This window comes from Lotus japonicus, chromosome 3, assembly GCF_012489685.1.
Source record: "Lotus japonicus ecotype B-129 chromosome 3, LjGifu_v1.2".
In the NCBI taxonomy this organism is placed as follows: domain Eukaryota; kingdom Viridiplantae; phylum Streptophyta; class Magnoliopsida; order Fabales; family Fabaceae; genus Lotus; species Lotus japonicus.
In genome coordinates, this window is record NC_080043.1 from 89,811,137 (window position 1) to 89,831,161 (window position 20,025).

Sequence of the window (20,025 nt, forward strand, 5' to 3'; positions counted from 1 at the left end):
GGTGGAGCCGTTGAAACGTCGCCGGAGGACCGTCGTCAAACGCTGACGTGAGTGAGTAAACGACACCTTTCGTAGTCATTTACTACACAAAACGGTAAAGCTTTTTTTTTTCTTTTTTCTTTTTCAATTTTATTAGAGTCTTCATAGTTTTATTTATGAGTCTATAGTTTTATGATGGACATTGGACAATGACATTTTGAACTGTCAAAAGGTGTGACCAACCCAGTCATGGTCACGGCCTATTGCTGGAGGGACATATTTCATTTCATGATTATCCTTTTTGTTTTCAGATATTTTTTGCTGTTTTCTATAAGGTTTTAGACTTATTATCAGTTAACCATGATTGAAGTAGCTAGCTTTACTTGGGGCAAAATCGTATCAATAGATTATGTGCATGTTTGCTTTAGATTATGTGTATGTTTTGATTTGCAACGCCATCTGATTTCAGGCATTTTAATATATTAATGAAGAAATTATACTTTGTTAGGTTGAGTTTAACACTTAAACGTGAATAAGAGAATAATAATTTTGATTCGTTCAGTTTAACATGGATTCACATTAGGTTCAACATAAATTCTATCAAACATTATAGATGGTTTGATCAAAATGGTATTTGTTAAAAGTAAGTAGCTTTTGCCTATACGGATTTTATGGTCGAAATTGATTTTGGTTTAAAGTTCCAACCTTGCTTTTTTCCCCAATCAAACATGTTATATGCGTGCATTTAAGTTGCCATTGAAGTGCATGGAAATGTGTGTCTTTTTTTAACGATGAAAACGCAAAAGGATAAGGTTGAGCTCGCTTTTACCGGAAAAAACATTAAAGCAAACAAGCTTGAGTAACTCTAAAAATAAGTTCAATGAACCGTGTCTTATTATTCAATTTATTTATTTATTATGAGTTTTATGATATGATAAGGGAAACGCTCATGATGTATCGTATTTTCAATGCATTTTACTTTTTTTCTAATTATCAATTCTTGTGGTTTACTTTTTTATTTATATTTATAGTATCATTTATATATTTCGTTCATGTGAGAGTTGTGCTATAGTACGAACTATATTATAAATATAGTCCAACATAAATATAACCAAACATTATAGATGGTTGATCAAAATGGTGTTTGTTAAACGTGAGTAGCTTTTGCCTATACGGATTTTATGGTCGAAATTGATTTTGGCTCAAAGTTCCAACCTTGCTTTTTTCTCCAACCAAACATGTTATATGCGTGTATTTAAGTTGTCATTGAAGTGTATGGAAATGTGTCTTTCTTTTCAACGATGAAAACGCAAAGGGATAAGGTTGAGCTGAGCTGAGCTGGCATTAACCGGAAAAAGCGTTAAAGTAAACACGTGTTAATAACTCTCAAAGTAAATTCAATGAATAATGTCTTATTATTCAATTTATTGATTTAATTTATTACGAGTTTTTATGATATGATAAGGGAAACACTCACTAGCATGATGACGTATCGTATTTTCATAAAATACAAGTGATGTCTTTACTTTCATGTTTCAATGCATTTTACTTTTTTTTCTTCTATTTATCAATTCTCATGATTATTTATTTATTTATATTTGTAGTTTTATTTATATATTTCGTTCATGTGAGTGTTGTGCTATATTACAAATCACATTATAAAAATTCATTTTATAATTATAAATTCACATAACTCATTAGTATTTTTATCTAATCTAAAATATAATACTAAAATTATATAATATGTATAGCTATAGACACTTGATAGTCAAAATACATTAGAAAGGATAAAAATAAAAAGAGTAATAAATAATAAAGTTTAAATATATAAAAAAGTAAATAAAAAAATGTTAATCGGGTGATCGTGTTGGTTCGCTTTTAAAAAATCAATCTAAGAACTAAACCGATTATAACTGGTTTGATTTGATTTTAAGATAAAATGAACCGAATGCTCAAACAAATCTGAACAAATTACATTACTTTAATTAGAATCATCGGGTCAACCTGAATCAATGGACACCCTTACTTACTTGTACTAGGATTATATCCCCGTGCGATGCACGAAAAAGAGACTCTACAATTTATTAAAATGAATTACACAATTTATTAAAATTAATTAATCAATTTACATATCATACTCATTTTATATCTTATATTTTCTTCGTTTTAATATTCATGTATTTGACACATATACATATATATTCCCAACGGTTGCCGCCCGCAGTGGTAAAAACTGGTTATTTAAATCCCCAGGTCGAAAGTTTGATTCTTAGAAGTCTAGAGAAACATTTGGCCTTCACCACATCCGAGTCGAAATTACGAGAGTAATTTAACACACTAAAAAATATATAATGATCACAATTCATGTTAGATTTAATAGTCATAATTTAATATTCGCATCTCTCACAATAAACATTGTTGTCACTTGATACACTTCATACTTCATATGTATATATATATATATATTTTTTTTTGAAAGTCTTCATATGTATATATATATATCCATGGATTCTATAAATACTAACATTATATCAAATAAATTGATAATAGGAATAATGCCAAATAGAACTCTTCACTATGTTTGCTACCATTATTTTCAATCTCCGTCTTGGGCGAATTTCATTCTGTTTATTTTTTGGCATATCACATTACAATATAAAATTCATTGATCATATTAAATATTTAATAACAGTGGCTAGTGGGGAGTGAAAAACAAATGTGTATTTAACTAATATTACTCTTACAAACGTTTTTGCATATACCCTTACACCCATTTTTAAGGTAAAGCTCTAAATTTTTGTATCCAACTTTAAAAAGTGCAATACAACGATAAAAGTTACAACATATGGCGTGAGAAGTATAGAACATGTTGGAAAAACATAAAACATGAGGATATTCTTCAAAAAAAAATAACTCTTAACTTTCACTTTGAATTAGGATAGATAAACAATGCATGGCCGTAAGATAAAATTTGAAGGACCATCTGATAAGGAACGAATGAAACACCTTAAAAATAAATTTGGGTTCATCCTTTTCTCGTTCCCAAAGACAAAAAAAAAGGCCTTGTGCAACAACTTTGATGAATTCGTAGGTAAGACTAAGCAACATGAAATTTGCACAACTTCTTCACCATCCTCCTGTATTCTGCAGAGCACAACATAACACAAAAATGATTTGAGCTTTTTCAAAAGCTATATAGCTTTATATATTCAACAAATATACCCTGTAGATTATTAATGTTTGTTTACCTTCTTGATTTTCCAAAGCTTTACCGCTTGTGGATTTAGTTGTGAACAAATATTTGGCTCTAAATTGAGAAAAAAGTAAAAGACAATTAAATACATGAAAAAGGAAAAAATTAAAAAAGGAATTAAGAGAGCATCAAAGTAAGTTTATTTAAATTGTTACCTCCAAGTAGACTTTGGATAGATAATAGAATTGCTCTGACAGTGACATCATATGCATATGACCACTTATCCTATCATATAAATAACAAATGACAAATGAGATAAGTATACAATGCCAAAGGAAGAAGAGCAATTTCCTCCAATGTCATGATTTTCACATTACCAGAAGTATTTCCGAGCATATGTTGCCATGCACATCAGCATTGTGATTGGGATTGAAGCAGGTGAATTCAAATTTGACTTTTGGAGGCTTAAAAAGGTAATCATTGGGAAAGGAAAGGGATAAGCTGTACTTGTGCCTTCGAACACTGATCCATGGGAATGAAATGAAATGAGATTATCAGGGGGATAGAAAAATATCAAACAAAACTGATCAAAAACATCAAGAGAAAACAACAGAAACCTTAACTATAAGAATACAATGATAATATGTTAGGATGGGGCATTCTCACTGAAATACCAACAAATTCAACCCTACAGGCAGCAACTTCAGATTGTGCTTTCTCATTTAAGCCACTGCAAGCATGTTCTTGAGCCAAGAGTCTAGTGCTTTGACAATGGAATAAACAATCAAACCAATATCCCTTAGCTTGTTAACATCTACAACAATCTGGCCATCAAACATGAATGCAGGCGGACTCTGCACATTTTCATAAACTTTCTGGTAATCAAGCTTTTTGAATTCGTCCTAATCAGTCAGAAGACAAATACCATATGCATCCTTTATTGCTTCAAAGGCTAGGCTCTGCACTTTTTCTAAACTTTATGGTAATCAAGCTTTTGGAACTCGTCTTAATCAGTCAGAATACAAGTAACATGTGCATCCTTTATTGCTTCAAAGGCATCCTAGACCACAGAAACTTGCTTGTTATTTGACGTGGGGATTGTTGCCAAAGGTGAGCAGGGTGATCCTAATCAAACTTCTTCATTGACAAACACCTTAAGATTTGATCTTTAGGAACTTGAGGATCATAGTTGCTCAACCTAGCATTGTCTCCCCACAGCCCCTTACCCACATCAATGGATGGGGTCTCCCTAGTGTCACCAGTGTCCTTCTTGAAAGCAAAACCCAAAACAACAGTCTTCTTCCCTGAGACTATGTTGAACATTGAAGAAACCACTTAGTTCACAATCTGAGCTTTCTGGTAGTCATTCACCTTAATGACCTAGTTCAAGTAATTGGCCACTTTAGGAAGGCAATTGCACTCACAGATACAGACAGGTTCAGTATGTCCCCTTCTGGAACCATTCTGGTCAGGAATATAGAAAATAATGAGGAGTAACCATTAACTTCACTGGTCACAAATCTACAGTAGTTTCAAGTCACTGATATTTATGAAAAGGTTGAGGGGCTAGAAGAGTGAAGTAAACAACTGAAAACTAAACGTTACAAAACTTGAAGTAAAGAACCTTTTAATCTCGAATCCATATAGACATGTCGTCTCATAGAAGAGAAATGAAATGCAATGGACACAAACATTCATGTTGTCAATAAAGGAAAGAAGGAATGTCATTGTAAAGCAGTTTTAACTTAAACTTGAGCTAAAAGTTTACAATCAGTTTCCAAAATATTGTGCAAGTAATTTTACCCTATACCTATAGTGGAATATGGTAAGAAGTTCAGGCTAGAGAAGCATCAAAGTCACCCGTGATGTGAAGTAACAGTAATTTGATCTAGAAAGTGATCTTGTTTTCATAATTTCAAGCCTGCTCTTTTTATTTTTACCAAATTCCATTTTACCAAAGATCACAAACTGTCAGTATGATGCTACTGTCAGTATGTTGACTGCAAAATATAAATCAACTATCATCAACTTCTTCAATGAATTAACGAAACATGATGAAAGAGGATTAGGTCCTCTGGAAGCTAAAAACTTATATAGAAGATAGAAAACACACCCACATTGTTTTCTGAGTGGTCCCAACCATCATCAACCAAGTTCAGCATCAATATCTTGTTTGATCTCAATGTTATCAAATCGCGATCGCGGACCATCGCGGTGAGCAAAAAATACGCCATTTCGGCCGCTATTTGGCGGCGAATAGCGGGAATAGCCCTCTATAGCGGGCAATAGCGGCGTCGCGATTAGCCAAAAATCCGCTACGCTATAGCGGCATAGCGCCGCTATAGCCGCTATTTGATAACATTGTTTGATCTTCAAAATATAATCAAGAGTATCAACATCCTATGAGTGAAAAGTTTCAATGGCGAGACAAACCTTGAAACATAAATATCAGTTTAGAATTCAAAGAATGGTTAACCACAAAATATGCATACTCAAAAGTAGTTCCCTAGAGAGAATAATAGATACAGAAGTAAAAAATGAACTAAAAAGTATGAGCATTTATCCAGAAGCTTAGGAAAAAGCATAGGTTGTCCTCTAACCAGAGACTTCCATGAAAAAAATCCTGACTGAATTTATTAAGTCTAAGAATGTACAGAGGAAAGGAAATTGAACATAAGGAAATCCTAGTAGAATGCCAAATATCTAGTTCTATGTTCACCATGAAAAAACACTTCCTTCTGCTACTCTTCCAAATTCATTTTTAAATACAATTTAAAATATGACACTAAATATATAAATATAACAATTGAAATAAAAGCAAACCAGAGAATACAGAGCAAATACAATCGTTGAAATAAGAGCTCAACTTGCAAGTGTAACATTGAATCTAGGACAAGGCAGAGCACATACAAATACAAATACAACTAAACAGAGAAACTGATTCAACTAAGAAATTTTGAGCATTAACACAACAACACATCTATATATAAGTCAATGACTACATCTAAATCCTGAAGTATGTGTTCAAACGAAATCCACTGAAAAATTGTAGTAGGGTGCGGTTATAGTTTAACTCAAAGATCTCAAAATCGATCGAAGATCAATAAAATAGATGTTATAATGCTAGAATATTTTATTTTGTTACATGGAGGACTTAAGCCCAATAATGCTAGAATATTTGAATAACAAAGTACATGAGGTGTTTTTGGAATCTAATCTATGAACAATAAAAATTGTACTCAGTATTAAGGAAGTAGAAGATACTGGCAAAGTCCAAAGATCGGCCAGCTATAAGATTAGGATTTTCAGTTTACATAGCTAGATAGGGTAGGAACATAACAAAGAGAAAGATTAGTCAGTGAGACTATATAATCCAAAGAGAGAAATCTAGCTTTCTTAAGGTCCAAACCTCAAAACAACAAAAACAAATACAGCACGAATGAAAGCTGAATTAGCTGACTAAGTGGAACTGAATTCAAAGTTCAAAGGCCAAGGCTCTCTGTAAATTAAAGTTTCAGATAAAAAATAGGCTACACTGAGACACCTTATACTTATAATTCTCTTCCTTTGAACCTTCAAACTTGAAATTGTCTATACTGATAGTTATTTGTCCTTCAAAATTTTCAGTATCCTGTGGTAGCAGAGGGGTGGCTATTTGTTAAAAGCAAATCCTTTTTATTATTACTTCAAATAAAAAATACCAAGAAAATTAGGAACGGAATGCAAGTACTATTACTTGGTAGATTAATCACTTTTGTATAAAAAATAAAGAAGAGGTTGGAATAATACTTTTGCACATATTTGAAATGCTCTATAAAAGAGAAAAGAAATAGAAAGGAAAGAGGATAGTTCTTGACCTTTTTTAAAGAAATGTTTTTTTTTTAAGTATAAAGGGGTACCAACAATCTTAGCCATTTAGTAGAAACCAACATTGCATGAGGTGGATTGTCAGCAAGCAAGGACATTCCAACTCTTTTATTGTGAATATGTCTAAGCAAAAGCAGCAGCTTGTTATGCTTGAGATAGGTGTTTACAAGGCCAGAGGCAAAGCCATTACAGAACCAAGTGTAAATGACTTTTCAGTTGTGTATTCAAGGTAAGAAATGAAAAAAATAAATGCTTCTTTTAATTATATAAGCAAAAAGAAGATGACAATCAAGAGTATATCATTATTGAGGAATAAGTAAGTGCTGAGATGTGAAACACAGAAAGAGCGAGAGGGAAAGAGAGTCATGCCTTAGATAAAGGATGAAGCGAGAAGATCACTGATGAAAATGAGGATGTAGCTTGCTGTGTCAAATTTAAAACTGCCTAATAAATGCAAACAGATTGAGATAAAGAGATGGCTGATTGAGTGGAAGCAAGTAGATTGAACTCCAAAATAGTAACTAATGGAAAAGATTTAAGTTGAGATTATAGATGAAATTTAGAGCTTTGATAGAAGAATTTGTGCAAACATAGTTGATGTAATGAAAACAATGAAAAAAGGAGTGATGGAGTAAAATGAATTTTTAGATAGGCACCTGCATTGTTTCTAAAGCATCTGTCTCTGAATTGAAGTCATAATAAGATACTTTGCAGTTGTAAGCTTCAAAGAAAGGAACTGCAAGAAAAACCAAATACAAATTGATAATTAAGGCTAATATAAAAAGAATATTAACTCAAATGACTCTTACTTTAATCCTTCATGTATCCCTCCCACCACAGAGTTATCAACGGACTTTTAGGTCCAGCTGAATGAGACATTGGTATTAGTATTAAGATAAGATAGGCAAGAACAACAGCACAAAGAACTCCTGATATATGTCAACACAAGTGCAAATAGCTGAATGTGAAAAAATATTAGCAAGATGAGCCTATTTATAGACAACAACAGATCAGAAGATGAGGGAGCTCAATTCAACAGTGACGTATTGGCATTGCTGGTTTTCAGCAATATCTCATATGAATTGACAACACATACCAATCAAATTCGTATGGTATGCTGACAGAGAAAACCCATACATTTACCCAAAATATCAATAGAAACCCCATAAAATTTGGCAACAAGTACGTTTGCTAAGGGAAGAGTTATGGAGCAAAATACCTGGGTGGAACGTCCTATATATGGAAGCTTTGTCACACATTAAATCAAATCGGAAAACCAGGGCCATAATCCACGACGATTTGAGTGAGAAATGAGAAAATTAGGAAAACCTTTGTGGTAATCAATAAAAGTACCAAATCGTGATTCATGAATGACGGCAAGAAGTTGAAATTTGAGAGAAATTTTAGGAAGAGAAGCGAAATTGCCGTGTGTTATGCGGTTTTGATTTCTTTCACTCAAAGAATCGTACCATGATGATGATAGAATACAGTAGATGGGAAAGCCCTGGGTAAATTTGAAACAAATGAAACTAAGGTCAAATATAATTAAAATCAAACTGGATACATGGAGGGGCCCACAATCAAATGTAATTTCATTAAACTGGGCCTAGGTTTGTTGCTCCAAAAAACAAAAAAAAACGGCATTCTGAAATGAACAGGAAAAAACAGTACACTTAGTAACACGGTAATTATATGTAGGAGATGAGTGATGTACGAATTACAATGTACACTTAATAAATTCACCCAAATGAATGTAAAATGACCACTTGATACTGTGGCAAAATCTTTACATAAGTGTGATCACAATCTATAAGAGTAAAACGACAACATTGACAATTCAGGGAGTATAGTGTGATTCTTGCACCTTTGATGTAGTATTTGGGTTCAAAAAATTGCTTCACCAGTTATTTGTTATTTGTTATGCCTTAACAGTCCATGTTTGGTTCAAGTGAAAAAAAATACATTAGAATTTATGTACATATGCCCAGTTGTATGTTTTGGAAGTATTTTATAACTTTTTAAAGGACCACTCCGACATTCCTTTTTTTGTCAATTGAGTACGCAGCACTATGGAGATTTATAAGTCCAGTAGTTTTTGGGCTTCTTAACAATTTGTCGGAGATTTGGCCTCACGAACACAATTTTGGGCCCAATTAAGTTATTTTAGATTTCCCGACAACAAAGCAATACCTTGGTTAATCCTCATGAGTCATGACCAAAAACAAGTTAATCCTAATGAACAAGTTGGACCCAAAAATAAAATCCTCATGAACAAGCAACCCGAGCCTAGTCCCCAAGATGTAGCAAAGCTGAGCTAGGTACCAAGAATTCTCTTTAATCTTTTTTGTTTATTTATTTAAACCATGTATTATTACTAAGGGCATCAAAGCTTCAAGCATTTAATGCAACCATATTTACGGGATGTATAATCTTTTATTCACACCTCATTTTTTAGATGTGAAGAGATGGAGGAAGAGATAAATAGAGAAAAAAAAGAAATAAATGAAAAATAAAAACGGATAAGATGTGGAGGTGTGTATCATTATGCCTTATGTTTATTATTCAAGCAATCAACAATTAACCTTTGAGCAAGAACATCATATGGGGCCCAGACAAGGTCGAATACACCTACTACTTGCCTAATTAAAGTGCTAATGATACTATTATTTAAAAATTGAAACCAAACGTACTGCGAATCATAGTCTAGTTTGATTCAATTCATAATAATTCATAACTTGATTTCTAAAAATCCGAAATACTAACACATGATTTTATTCAAGGCTAATTCTTGATTCTGATGGATAGCGTCCCTGTCTCCTTTGGTGTTGCGTCTATGTCACATCACATCTATTAACAATGGAGAACAACATTGAACATAACCAAATATATTATTATATTGACTTAATGTCAATTGTGTGATTTTACAACTAAAATTCACAATGTTATTTAACACAAGAATTTTTTCACAATTCAAACATAAATTACTCAACTTTCAACTTAATCTTTGTACATGCTAATCCTAAGCACATAACAGTGTCCTCACTTCATCTAAAAGTACTTGAATGTATCTCTCCTATGACAAAGGCATATAGCTACAAAGCTTTTCAATGGAAATATACGTATATGAATGAAATCATTCGGAGACTATATGGATGCATTTGAATGATCATTTATTTTTTTGAAATTGATGCATGAGGATGAGGAGATTAATTAGGAATTTATTATTTTTAGTATTTTTAAATATATTTAGGATATATTCCGAATCTATTCTGTTTTTAATTAAGTTTAGGATCAATTTGTTAGGATTTGTTATTTTTAATTACTTTCTAATTGAGTTTAGGATCTTTTAGTTAGGATTTTCTTTATTTTTAGTTTCATTAGGGTTTTCCTATTTCTCTATTTAAGCACTTGTAAGGCAATAGCCTATTCAGTTTTTGATTGATAATAAAATTCAAGAGTTTTCTCTTCTTCTCTGGTGGATTCCAGTTTAATTTATAGGGTTTTAGCGCTGGCTATCTCCCTTTCTGGTGGATTCCAGAAACCCTTTTTTTTAGGATTTGCGCTTGCAATCCTAGTACGACTTCCGCGTCTCCTCTTCTTGTGAAGAACTCGACCCCGAGTTCTAACGTAACAAAAAAAAACAAAGGAGGCATTTGTCCAGAACTCATGAACGACATTAAGAATGCCAGGGTCAAATACCCAAATTTGTGTAGAACTATCTGATGCCCGCATGAATGCGTAATAACCAAGTGCCTCTTATGTCTTTACATTCTCCTCTTCTTCCAAAGAACTTGACCACAAGTTCTCTTCTCAATAAAAGGCTTCAATATGCAAACCAACCAAACGAACAACACCATTACAACAACTCCGAACTATTTTTTCATCATCTCCTTCAACAAATATCTCATGAGCACCATCACTATCTTTAAGCAACTCTAACCTCTCCAGTTTCTCCAAAATAACCTTGGGGGCTTTTGAATTATAGGGGATAGTGCTTTGTACTCATGTAGGAAGCGGAGTTGAAGATTTGAATGTAAGAAAATCTGAGGACTTCATGTGGCCAAAGTTTTCATCTTTTGTAACGTCAACTTCCCTTGGTTTCTGCGCAGATGGTACCAAATCATCCACCAACATTTTTGCCTCATCTTCCATGTCAACAATAGAGGATGACGCAAATGAAATTAGAGAATCTGATTTCGAAGAAGTTGCGTACATAGGTCTTGCAGATGGACATGAATTTGAAGTAGGTTTTGGTATGGGTTGTGGCAAGGAAATTGGATTTGCAGTCGGTGATATGTTGGGGTAAGGATTGATAAGGTTGGATGTAGCAGGTTGGGGGTGTGGAGTTTCGGTGGTTTTAGAGGTTGGTAACTGAACTTGGTAATAAGGATGAGGTACCGATGGTGAAGGTAAGGATTGGGAAGGTAAGTATATAGCGGAATGATTGTTGTCGTTATCACACAGAAAACTATGTGGTTTCCCTTTCTTGTCTTGCCGGTTCCGCTTCACGTTGTAGGTATTGTTGATTTGCGCCGTAATAGCCGCCGTGAACGTCGCCACCTGTTGCGTCATAGCAGTGAGGGCTGCGGTAAAAGCCGCGGTAACATCCTTCAGATCTGCTTTGGTTGTTGTTTGATCTCCCATGATTGATCAAGCTACGAAAAGAGACAGGAGAAACCTGCTCTGATACCACTTGATACAGCGGAAGTCGTACTAGGATTGCAAACGCAAATCCTAAAAAAAATAGGGTTTCTAGAATCCACCAGAAAGGGATATAGCCAGCGCTAAAACCCTAGAAATTAAACTGAAATCTACCAGAGAAGAAGAGAAAACTCTTGAATTTTATTATCAATCAAAAACTGAATATGCTATTGCCTTACAAGTGCTTAAATAGAGAAATAGGAAAACCCTAATGAAACTAAAAATAAAGAAAATCCTAACTAAAAGACCCTAAACTCAATTAGAAACCCTCAATTAGAAAGTAATTAAAAATAACAAATCCTAACAAATTGATACTAAACTTAATTAAAAATAGAATAGATTTGGAATAAATCCTAAATATATTTAAAAATACTAAAAATAATAAATTCCTAATTAATCTACTCATGCATCAGAAATTGTCCACCACCTATAGGCATTTTGTTTCATTCCAAAAAATAGTCAAACTAATGAGCATACTAAAACTTTTTCAACAGATCCAGCTAGAAAATAATTGACAGTGTTTGCAAGTGGCTTAATTATCCATGCTCTATGCTAGTTGCAGAAGACCCCAGACAAATGAAATTCCACTGGCGGTCACATCCTCATGCTTGGGTCCTGAGGCACAGATGCATATATAGATTCATCATTCATGCATGGTGATGGGTAGGCACATGATGATCATTATTCAATGCATCTCATTCAGGTCGAATGAGATCGATCTCAACATATGCACAAACAAAAGTATAGAGTTTGAGGGGTGAGTGGTGGTGTCTCCTTTTTACTAACAAAATTTTGAAAATATAGTAAATATTTTACATTGTTATCAATTTGACAAATCATCTAATAATTTATGCAATAATTAAAAATTTCATAGAGGTAGTACATAATTTTGGGAAGGAATTAGTCTCGTGGGTATCAGATTGGATTTTAATTTGCTCAACGCAATGCAAATAATTAGGCGTGTAAGTGGGTACAGTTCGATCCGCGAAATCTAATCAGAACCGAACACATTATAGTGGGTTGAATTGAATCATCGATTTTGTTCGAATTTTATTTACTGCATTTGATCACCATCGGCTCGGATATCGATTTAAAAATTGAAAAAGTGATTAATATATCCTAACCAAAATATTCAACATTTTAAGTGGTTATGTCATATGATAATTCTAAGTAGTCATGTGATCATCATGAAATTATTTTAATATTTGATATTAATGATTAGATTTAACGATTGTGATTATATTGCAGCCGATCAACAACTCATCTACGCGAGGTAAATGCTAATTATTTTTTATCGTATTATCCAACCGTCTATAGTCAACACATAATTAACTACATAGTTTGACATTTCATCTTAACAAATCAAACTGGTGCTAGGGACTAAATTTTAGGGAAAACTCTATCACCATGTGGGCGGTACACCAAAACTTGCATAAAAACTTCACACACCGTATAAAAAGATATTTCTCAATCTTTATTGACTTCCTTTTTATTTATATTTATTAGTTATTACTACTTAAAAAAGATGATGAAAAGTTGACCTGATATTCAAGAGTCGCAAATTTAAGTAAAGAATAGAATGGAATCAAATAAATAAGTGTATTACCGTTCGTAAAAGTTGACCTTTCGTCATGTTCTGGATGCATTTTTAGTGAACAAAGCCATACACGTTACCAAATGAGTGAACAAAGCCATATATAATGACGTTGAGAATGAATATTACTTTAGTTTTTTTTTTTTTGAAACGAATATTACTTTAGTTAATACTCCAAATAATGAAGGGTTGTGTGCACATCTCAAGGAAATTAGTATCACGTAATTAAGTAGCTATATTGGGTAATTAGCTAGGTTACACACTTAGCTTGCATAAATTTTGGAAAAAATCGTGAACGCAATGAGAAAAAAATTCCCAACCCTTTTTGTAAAGAAATAGAAATTAGTAATACTTTCTGATGTAAAAAAAAAAAGGAATAGAAATTACATTAAATCGAAAGTATACAGCCAACATATCAATGTTCACGAAAGATAATCACTTTTGAGATGGATTTTTATCACCACAAAACGAAAAAATCAAATGTTTGATGATCGGGCGCTACCGACCGTTCAATGCTTCATTGTTAATTATATATAAATTTCCAAGATCTTACATTTGGTGAATCCAAATGTCAAACCCTGCCAAACCTTATCCTTGATATAGATCATAAAGTGAGACAAATACGAGACATTTCAGACGCTTGACTCGTGCACAACAAACACAAGGTTCCCTTACCAAGTCACCATTTTGCGCACAAGAAATCTCTGCAGCTGGCTTGAGAGGCAGTGATTGAGCAAGCAAGTGTTGATTAATTATATTGAATACTCTAACTTCTAAGAAAGATACGTAACGTAAGAAGGTGTTTTCCAATGAAGCTGCAAGATATCTAACAAAGTGGAGAATTCAGATAATAATAGAGATTCGGAACCGCGGGAGCGGAAGAAATGAACAAAATTAGGCATTTTAGGAATCACTTGACATGGCCTAGATCGAAGGACACAGACAACGTGGTTACATGAGTGGTCTCGTTCATCTCGTGTCATTGTTTTGCTCAATATATAGTTCGGTCTCACATCTACCACTTCCACTTGCATATCGATTAATATTTGATTTGATATTCTTTCTGGATCACAAGCTTAGTCGTCATCACTTGTATAGTTAAACGGGTAGATATAGAGTACGAAGAAGAAGGACCAAAGTTAACCGTCATGGTCTCAGAATTTGTGAACTCTTACTTTTAAATCATTTCAATGTCATCTCTAAATTCATAATGCAGTTTATAAGAATTTTTTTTTTACTGAAGAATATTTTACTATAATTTAATTAAAACTTAATAATTTTTATGGGTTGTCTAACTCATCATCCAATCACATTGGAGATAAATGAGTTGAAAATAAATTAATAAATAAAATATAGAAATTTTAACTCACTTATCTTTAATGTGATTTGATGATGAGTTATTTAACCAAACATTTTCTTGGGTCATTTAGACAATCAATTTTTATGACATACATGCATATGTGTTCAATTTATAATTTTATCATAAATTTATATTTTTATGTATAGTCGGGGGTATGACACGAGATTAAAACTAGCAATAACTAGTGTTGTATCCAATCAAGCTTTTAGCAATAATTGGAATGACAAAAACAAACTCTCAATCATTCTTGAACATTCCATTGTGCTGATCAGACGTGCAAAGCAGTGAATGTGGATATAGTTTTTGGCTTCTCAAATTATAGTCATACATTTGTCTACACTTCTTTAAAAACTTGATAATTGGTATCATGTTGTATAAATTTCAGCATTTAGATCATAATCTTCACTATATATATGTTGCAACTGACTATGACCTACAAGTAAGTATAAGCATGTCTTAATATATAATGGCTATTATCTTTTCCTTTTCTTTTTTTTTTCCAAAGAAAAACAATGGCTATAACATCTTTGTAAATTGTAATGGGTTAATATTTCACATCACGCGCGCTTCAAATATAATTTGAGAGCTCCACAAGTTTATATGAAATTTATTAATTTAATTTGAACAAATAATTAATTTTTTCACTAGTAGTATCAAGGAATTAAGAATATATAAATTTTATTTTAGTTCCCTCTAAATAAACTAAAATCTAGATTCCCTTTTATTCACTTATTTTTTTTTGGACCAAATAGTCAATCACATCCAGGCACGTGCCTATCTAACAGGTGTGACTACCACAAACACGCTTTCCTCTCCAGACTCCACACGGTCCATGAACCCAAAAGCCAAACACAATATTGCCAAACTCATTTTATATCTTTAAGAATTGATTTTAATGTAATTTCTATAAACATTTATGTAGTCACTTCCTTTAGCACTTTAAATACCGGAAATGTATAATTTATGTTCTGCATGCATTCATAAGTGCGGTGTATAATTAATTTTCACACATATAAATATGATAAAATTGAGGGGCACGAAAATTTATAACGTGACGTTAAAATCAATTCTTTAAATTAAAAATTAAAAACAAACAGTCCCCAATTCACCTTATAAAACCCCCCAAGAAACAGAACCAGAGGTCATCACTTTCACTTCAAGTCTTCATAATTCATTGGCCTCTCTGTTTCTTCCAAATCCTCAACATTCCTTCCAGTGCTTATTTACGGTTATACCCTTCTGGTAATGATAGGTTTCAACCACCGTGAGCCACAGAGCCAACCCTCTTCTCCATCTCTCCGATTTCCTCACCGCAGATATGTTCGCTACCGCCGATTGAGGCACCGCGCCGAACCCCTCAAATTCCACTCTTACCCCTCCCTGTAAACTTCTTCATTTTCCATTTCACAACCACTTTCCATGGCAACCTCCAAGAACCACCGTAGCTGCCACGTCGAAACTCACCGGCGTGGGAAGTTAGCAGAGAGATCATCATCTTTTTGCAGTCAAACCTCGACGTCGACGTCGTCATCATCATCGGCGGCCTCCATGCCCGCCGCAAAACTCCGGCGGCCGAAGACGGTGCCGGACCTTAAGCTACCGGCGGGGGCGGATGTTTCGCCGAGACAACCTCCGAAGCTGCTGCTGAAGGTGACGATGATGAGGAGCCTGGGTCCGGTGCTGGTGGTGATGTCGCCGGAGTCAACAGTCGGCGATTTGGTGGCGGCGACGCTGCGACAATACGTGAAGGAAGGTCGCCGGCCAATCTTGCCTTCCGGCGACCCCTCTCAGTTCGACCTCCATTATTCTCAATTCAGCTTAGAAAGTAAGCTAATTAAATAAAAAGCAGAATAATATAAATAAATTAAGTATATTTTATTTGATTTAATTTTTTTAATTTATTTTTTGTGTGGTGCAGGTTTGGATAGGAAGGAGAAGCTTAGTGACATTGGATCTAGAAATTTCTTTATGTGTCCGAGGGGTGATGTTTCTGGGAAGGATAGTAACGTGACGACGCCGTTTGCTGCGTCGTGTTCAAGAGAAGTGGACAAAGATGGTGGTAGTGGTGGTGGTTGGTTGAAGTTCATGGATTTCTTGTCGAAATGATCATCGCAAATTATGTAGTCATTTGGAATAATTTAGAAACTTCGATATCATTGTTCTTTGTGTAGAATGAATGGAACAATGAAATGAATGGTTTGTGATATAAGGTCGGTAAGAACTAGGTGTAGAATTAATAGATTTTTGGGGCATGGCAAAGCAAAATGCTGCAAATTTGCTAGCTCCTAATGATTTATTGTGATTCTCAATCAAACTAATCTTGAAGCGATGTATGGTTCAATTATCTTTTCATTTTTAATTGCATTATATTGATTCCTTTATTATTCATTTCCTGCATGCGAAGCAATTCCATTTCGCAGGTCTTACATAATTGTAGTGGACAAGTGGTTGATGTTGATATTTGCGGGTTGAGGATGGAGGAATATCACTCATTTACGATCACTGACATTCAATTTAATTGTCTCGTGTAAAATGAAACTCACAAATTTTTTATGTATGGTGGAAATTATATATGTAGATGAAGTTTACAATGATAGTGATCCATAGTCGACAAGTTTCGTGAGGTGTTGAAAATTCAGGCGTCGGATCAAATAAACCGGCGTTATTTAGTTTTTTCTCTTTAATTGGTATAAAATATAAAGTTATTTTTTCTGCATTTTTACTTTTACGTCTAAGTTGATGCAATCTAATAGTTTTTTTCGTTATCATCGGCTGCGCCTAGCGTGGGTCAGTTTGCAGTTACTATTACCCATTTAAATTACAAAATTGTCCATACTTATTTTTCACTTTCCATCCTTCTTCTTTACTCCCACCACCTCTCCCAATTTGTCTCCGGCAGCGGTGTTTTGAGCCACCGCTCCCCCACCACCATGGTGCTGCAAGCATCTCCACTGATTGTTCATCACCATGATGGAGAAAGGTATATTCTGTTTGATGTTGTTGCTGTTTTTTGGAATTGAGGATAAGAGAATTGGGAATCTGCAACCATAAACCCTAAATATGGAACCGCTAAGCACAGCAGCAGCGCCGTCGCCGACGAGTCCCACTGCTTCTACTGTGTCTCCTCCGACGTTGTCAACCACCTCGCGAATCACGGCAAAACACCGCCTCCGCAGTCAAATGATAAGGAAATTGGGGATCTGGAGATAAAAAAACCCTAAAAACCCAAATCCAATACCACCACCAACACCCATAAAACCCCAAATCCAGCACCACCATCATCACATTAAACTCTCCTTGAACAGAATCTCTGTCGTCTCCGCTAAGGAAAGCTGCAACCTTTGTTTGTGGGGTTTGATGAGGGAGGAAGGATGACGTGCAGAGGATCTGCAACATGAAGATAGTGGATCGTGATGGTGATCCGTGGGGATGTGGGATCATAGTATCATGGTTGATTCATCAAGATCTGCACATCGTGTTTTATCAGATTTGAGAAAATTGATGTTGTTGGTGGGTCAAATCTGTTGAAAAATCTGTTGAGGTTAAAGAGTGGTGGCTTCTGTCATGGTGGCGGCGGCGACACTAGCGGGTGGAGGTTGTGGCGGCAGCGGCGGGACTGAGGTTGAGAGGGAGGAAGAGCACAACAGAACAAAACCAGTAAGGAAGGATGAAGAGAATAATTCATGGGTGTTTTGGCCATTGCACCATTTTTATGTTTTGAATTTGGATCATTGAACACTTTAGGATTATATCCAACGGTCCTGATTAAAATGATCCACCATGGGTCAGTTCAAAACTGACCCACGGTAGGCAAAACCGTTATCATCCCATTATATAATTTTAATTTCCTTGTAGTTTTCGTCAACTTTTATTTTCCTCAATTTCTGCCAAGCTGCTGAATGTTTTTCCCGGTTGCAAAACGCTAGGCATCTACTCATTGTGATATATAATGTGATATATAATGTGATGAATATAAAACTAAAAATTGAGAGTACGATTTGTTTGATATGTTGTATTATTTAGGTCCAATACATTAGATTAGATAGGATAATTAATATCAGATAAAAACATAATAATATACAATATTTGGTCATTTACTTTATAACTTATCATATTATGGTACAATCATAGGTTTGGTGGAAGGTAGTGGTGGTAGAGATGACAGTGATGATAGCAACGATAAAGGGTGGCTGTAGTGACAATGGTGATGGTAGAATGGTGGTGGTGGTAGTGGCGATGATGATGGTGGTAGGGTGGTGGAGGCGGTGGTAGTAGCAGCAATGTTGAAGGGCGACGATGGCGGTAGGCAAAGGGGTAGAGGTGTTAACCTGAAAATTTCCGCTAAGTTATCAAGAGTCGAATTGCAAGGATACACTTGGTTGTTTGCTTGGATGGAAGTTTTCGATCAAGTGTCTCCAAGCAGTTACAACTAGCATTTTGACCAGCAATTATGAGCAGTTGAAGATCAACATATAATGTGTGAATTATTTAGGATGTTAAAGGCATGTCTAAGGTAGAGGTTCTTTGACCGTTAGTTGTCAACTTACAGTTTTTCCTATATATAGCAAAGTTGTGACTTGGGTCGGGGTTCGCAAACTTTTGCTCTAAATTGTTTTTTAAGAATGTTCAAAGTTCAAGCAACCGTGACTAATAGCAAAACTTTTGAGTGTTGAATGCGGAATATTCTTAAGTTTATTAAAATCCCATTATAATTTACTGCTTGATTGATTTCATTTAAGCTTTGTTCTCTTCTGCTTTTATGCAATTCCTTTTATTTCAAATTATCTTGAACTTGATTTTGGGCACAATAAATTTGGTCAAAGAACTCAATAAGATGATTTAAATCCAACCTCTTTGTTAAAATTTGGATTTTTACTGTTTATCAAAAATCTGAGTAACACAAATTGTCACGCCCAATGGAATTTCATTGCTTGAAATCCTAGTGTGCAATAAGTGGTTTTGTTGACCAGTTTGTCATTGTATGATTTTGAGAAGTGGTAGACAATTAAGTATGACTAATATATCAATCTCTCCAGAATCAGTTCCTCCGTTCTTGATCCTAATGACAATTCAAATGTCAACAACCATCTAATGATGTTAATAGTGGTCAAAATGGTGGTAGTTTTGGGCAAGGTGTTGTATCTACAACAACCTCATAGACCTAACTCCTAAGTCTCAATACCAAGATCGTTTGGCCCTGCAATGGTTCAAGTTTCAGCCCTAGCCAGTTCAATAGGGTCAAATTAAACTTTAGTTTCATTTGGCCCATTTTGAATCATGGTTTTCTTCTTGCCTCAATGGGCCAATTATGGGACAAGCGAGTGCCCCAAT

General features: G+C 34.5%; 1 protein-coding gene and 1 long non-coding RNA gene across 2 annotated transcripts; one reads left to right on the forward strand and one right to left on the reverse strand.

Moving 5' to 3' along the window:
- Window positions 1-7,403: 7,403 nt before the first annotated feature.
- Window positions 7,404-8,554, reverse strand: LOC130747186 (uncharacterized). The gene is made up of 4 exons (XR_009022337.1): window positions 8,259-8,554; window positions 7,849-7,905; window positions 7,696-7,775; window positions 7,404-7,483 (listed from the first exon to the last, which is right to left on the reverse strand). It is a non-coding gene; the product is annotated as an uncharacterized LOC130747186 (long non-coding RNA).
- A 7,251-nt stretch (window positions 8,555-15,805) lies between these two features.
- Window positions 15,806-17,046, forward strand: LOC130747187 (uncharacterized protein At4g22758-like). The gene is made up of 2 exons (XM_057600038.1): window positions 15,806-16,519; window positions 16,613-17,046. Exons 1-2 carry the CDS (start codon window positions 16,114-16,116, stop codon window positions 16,798-16,800), a joined length of 594 nt encoding a protein of 197 aa, XP_057456021.1. The 5' UTR covers window positions 15,806-16,113; the 3' UTR covers window positions 16,801-17,046.
- The last annotated feature ends 2,979 nt before the right edge of the window (window positions 17,047-20,025 follow it).

Coding starts and splice junctions, on each gene's coding strand:
- LOC130747187 (XM_057600038.1), top strand. CDS start 16,114: ATGGCAACCTCCAAGAACCACCGTAGCTGCCACGTCGAAACTCACCGG. Junction 16,520..16,612: donor TTCTCAATTCAGCTTAGAAA/GTAAGCTAATTA, acceptor TGTGTGGTGCAG/GTTTGGATAGGAAGGAGAAG.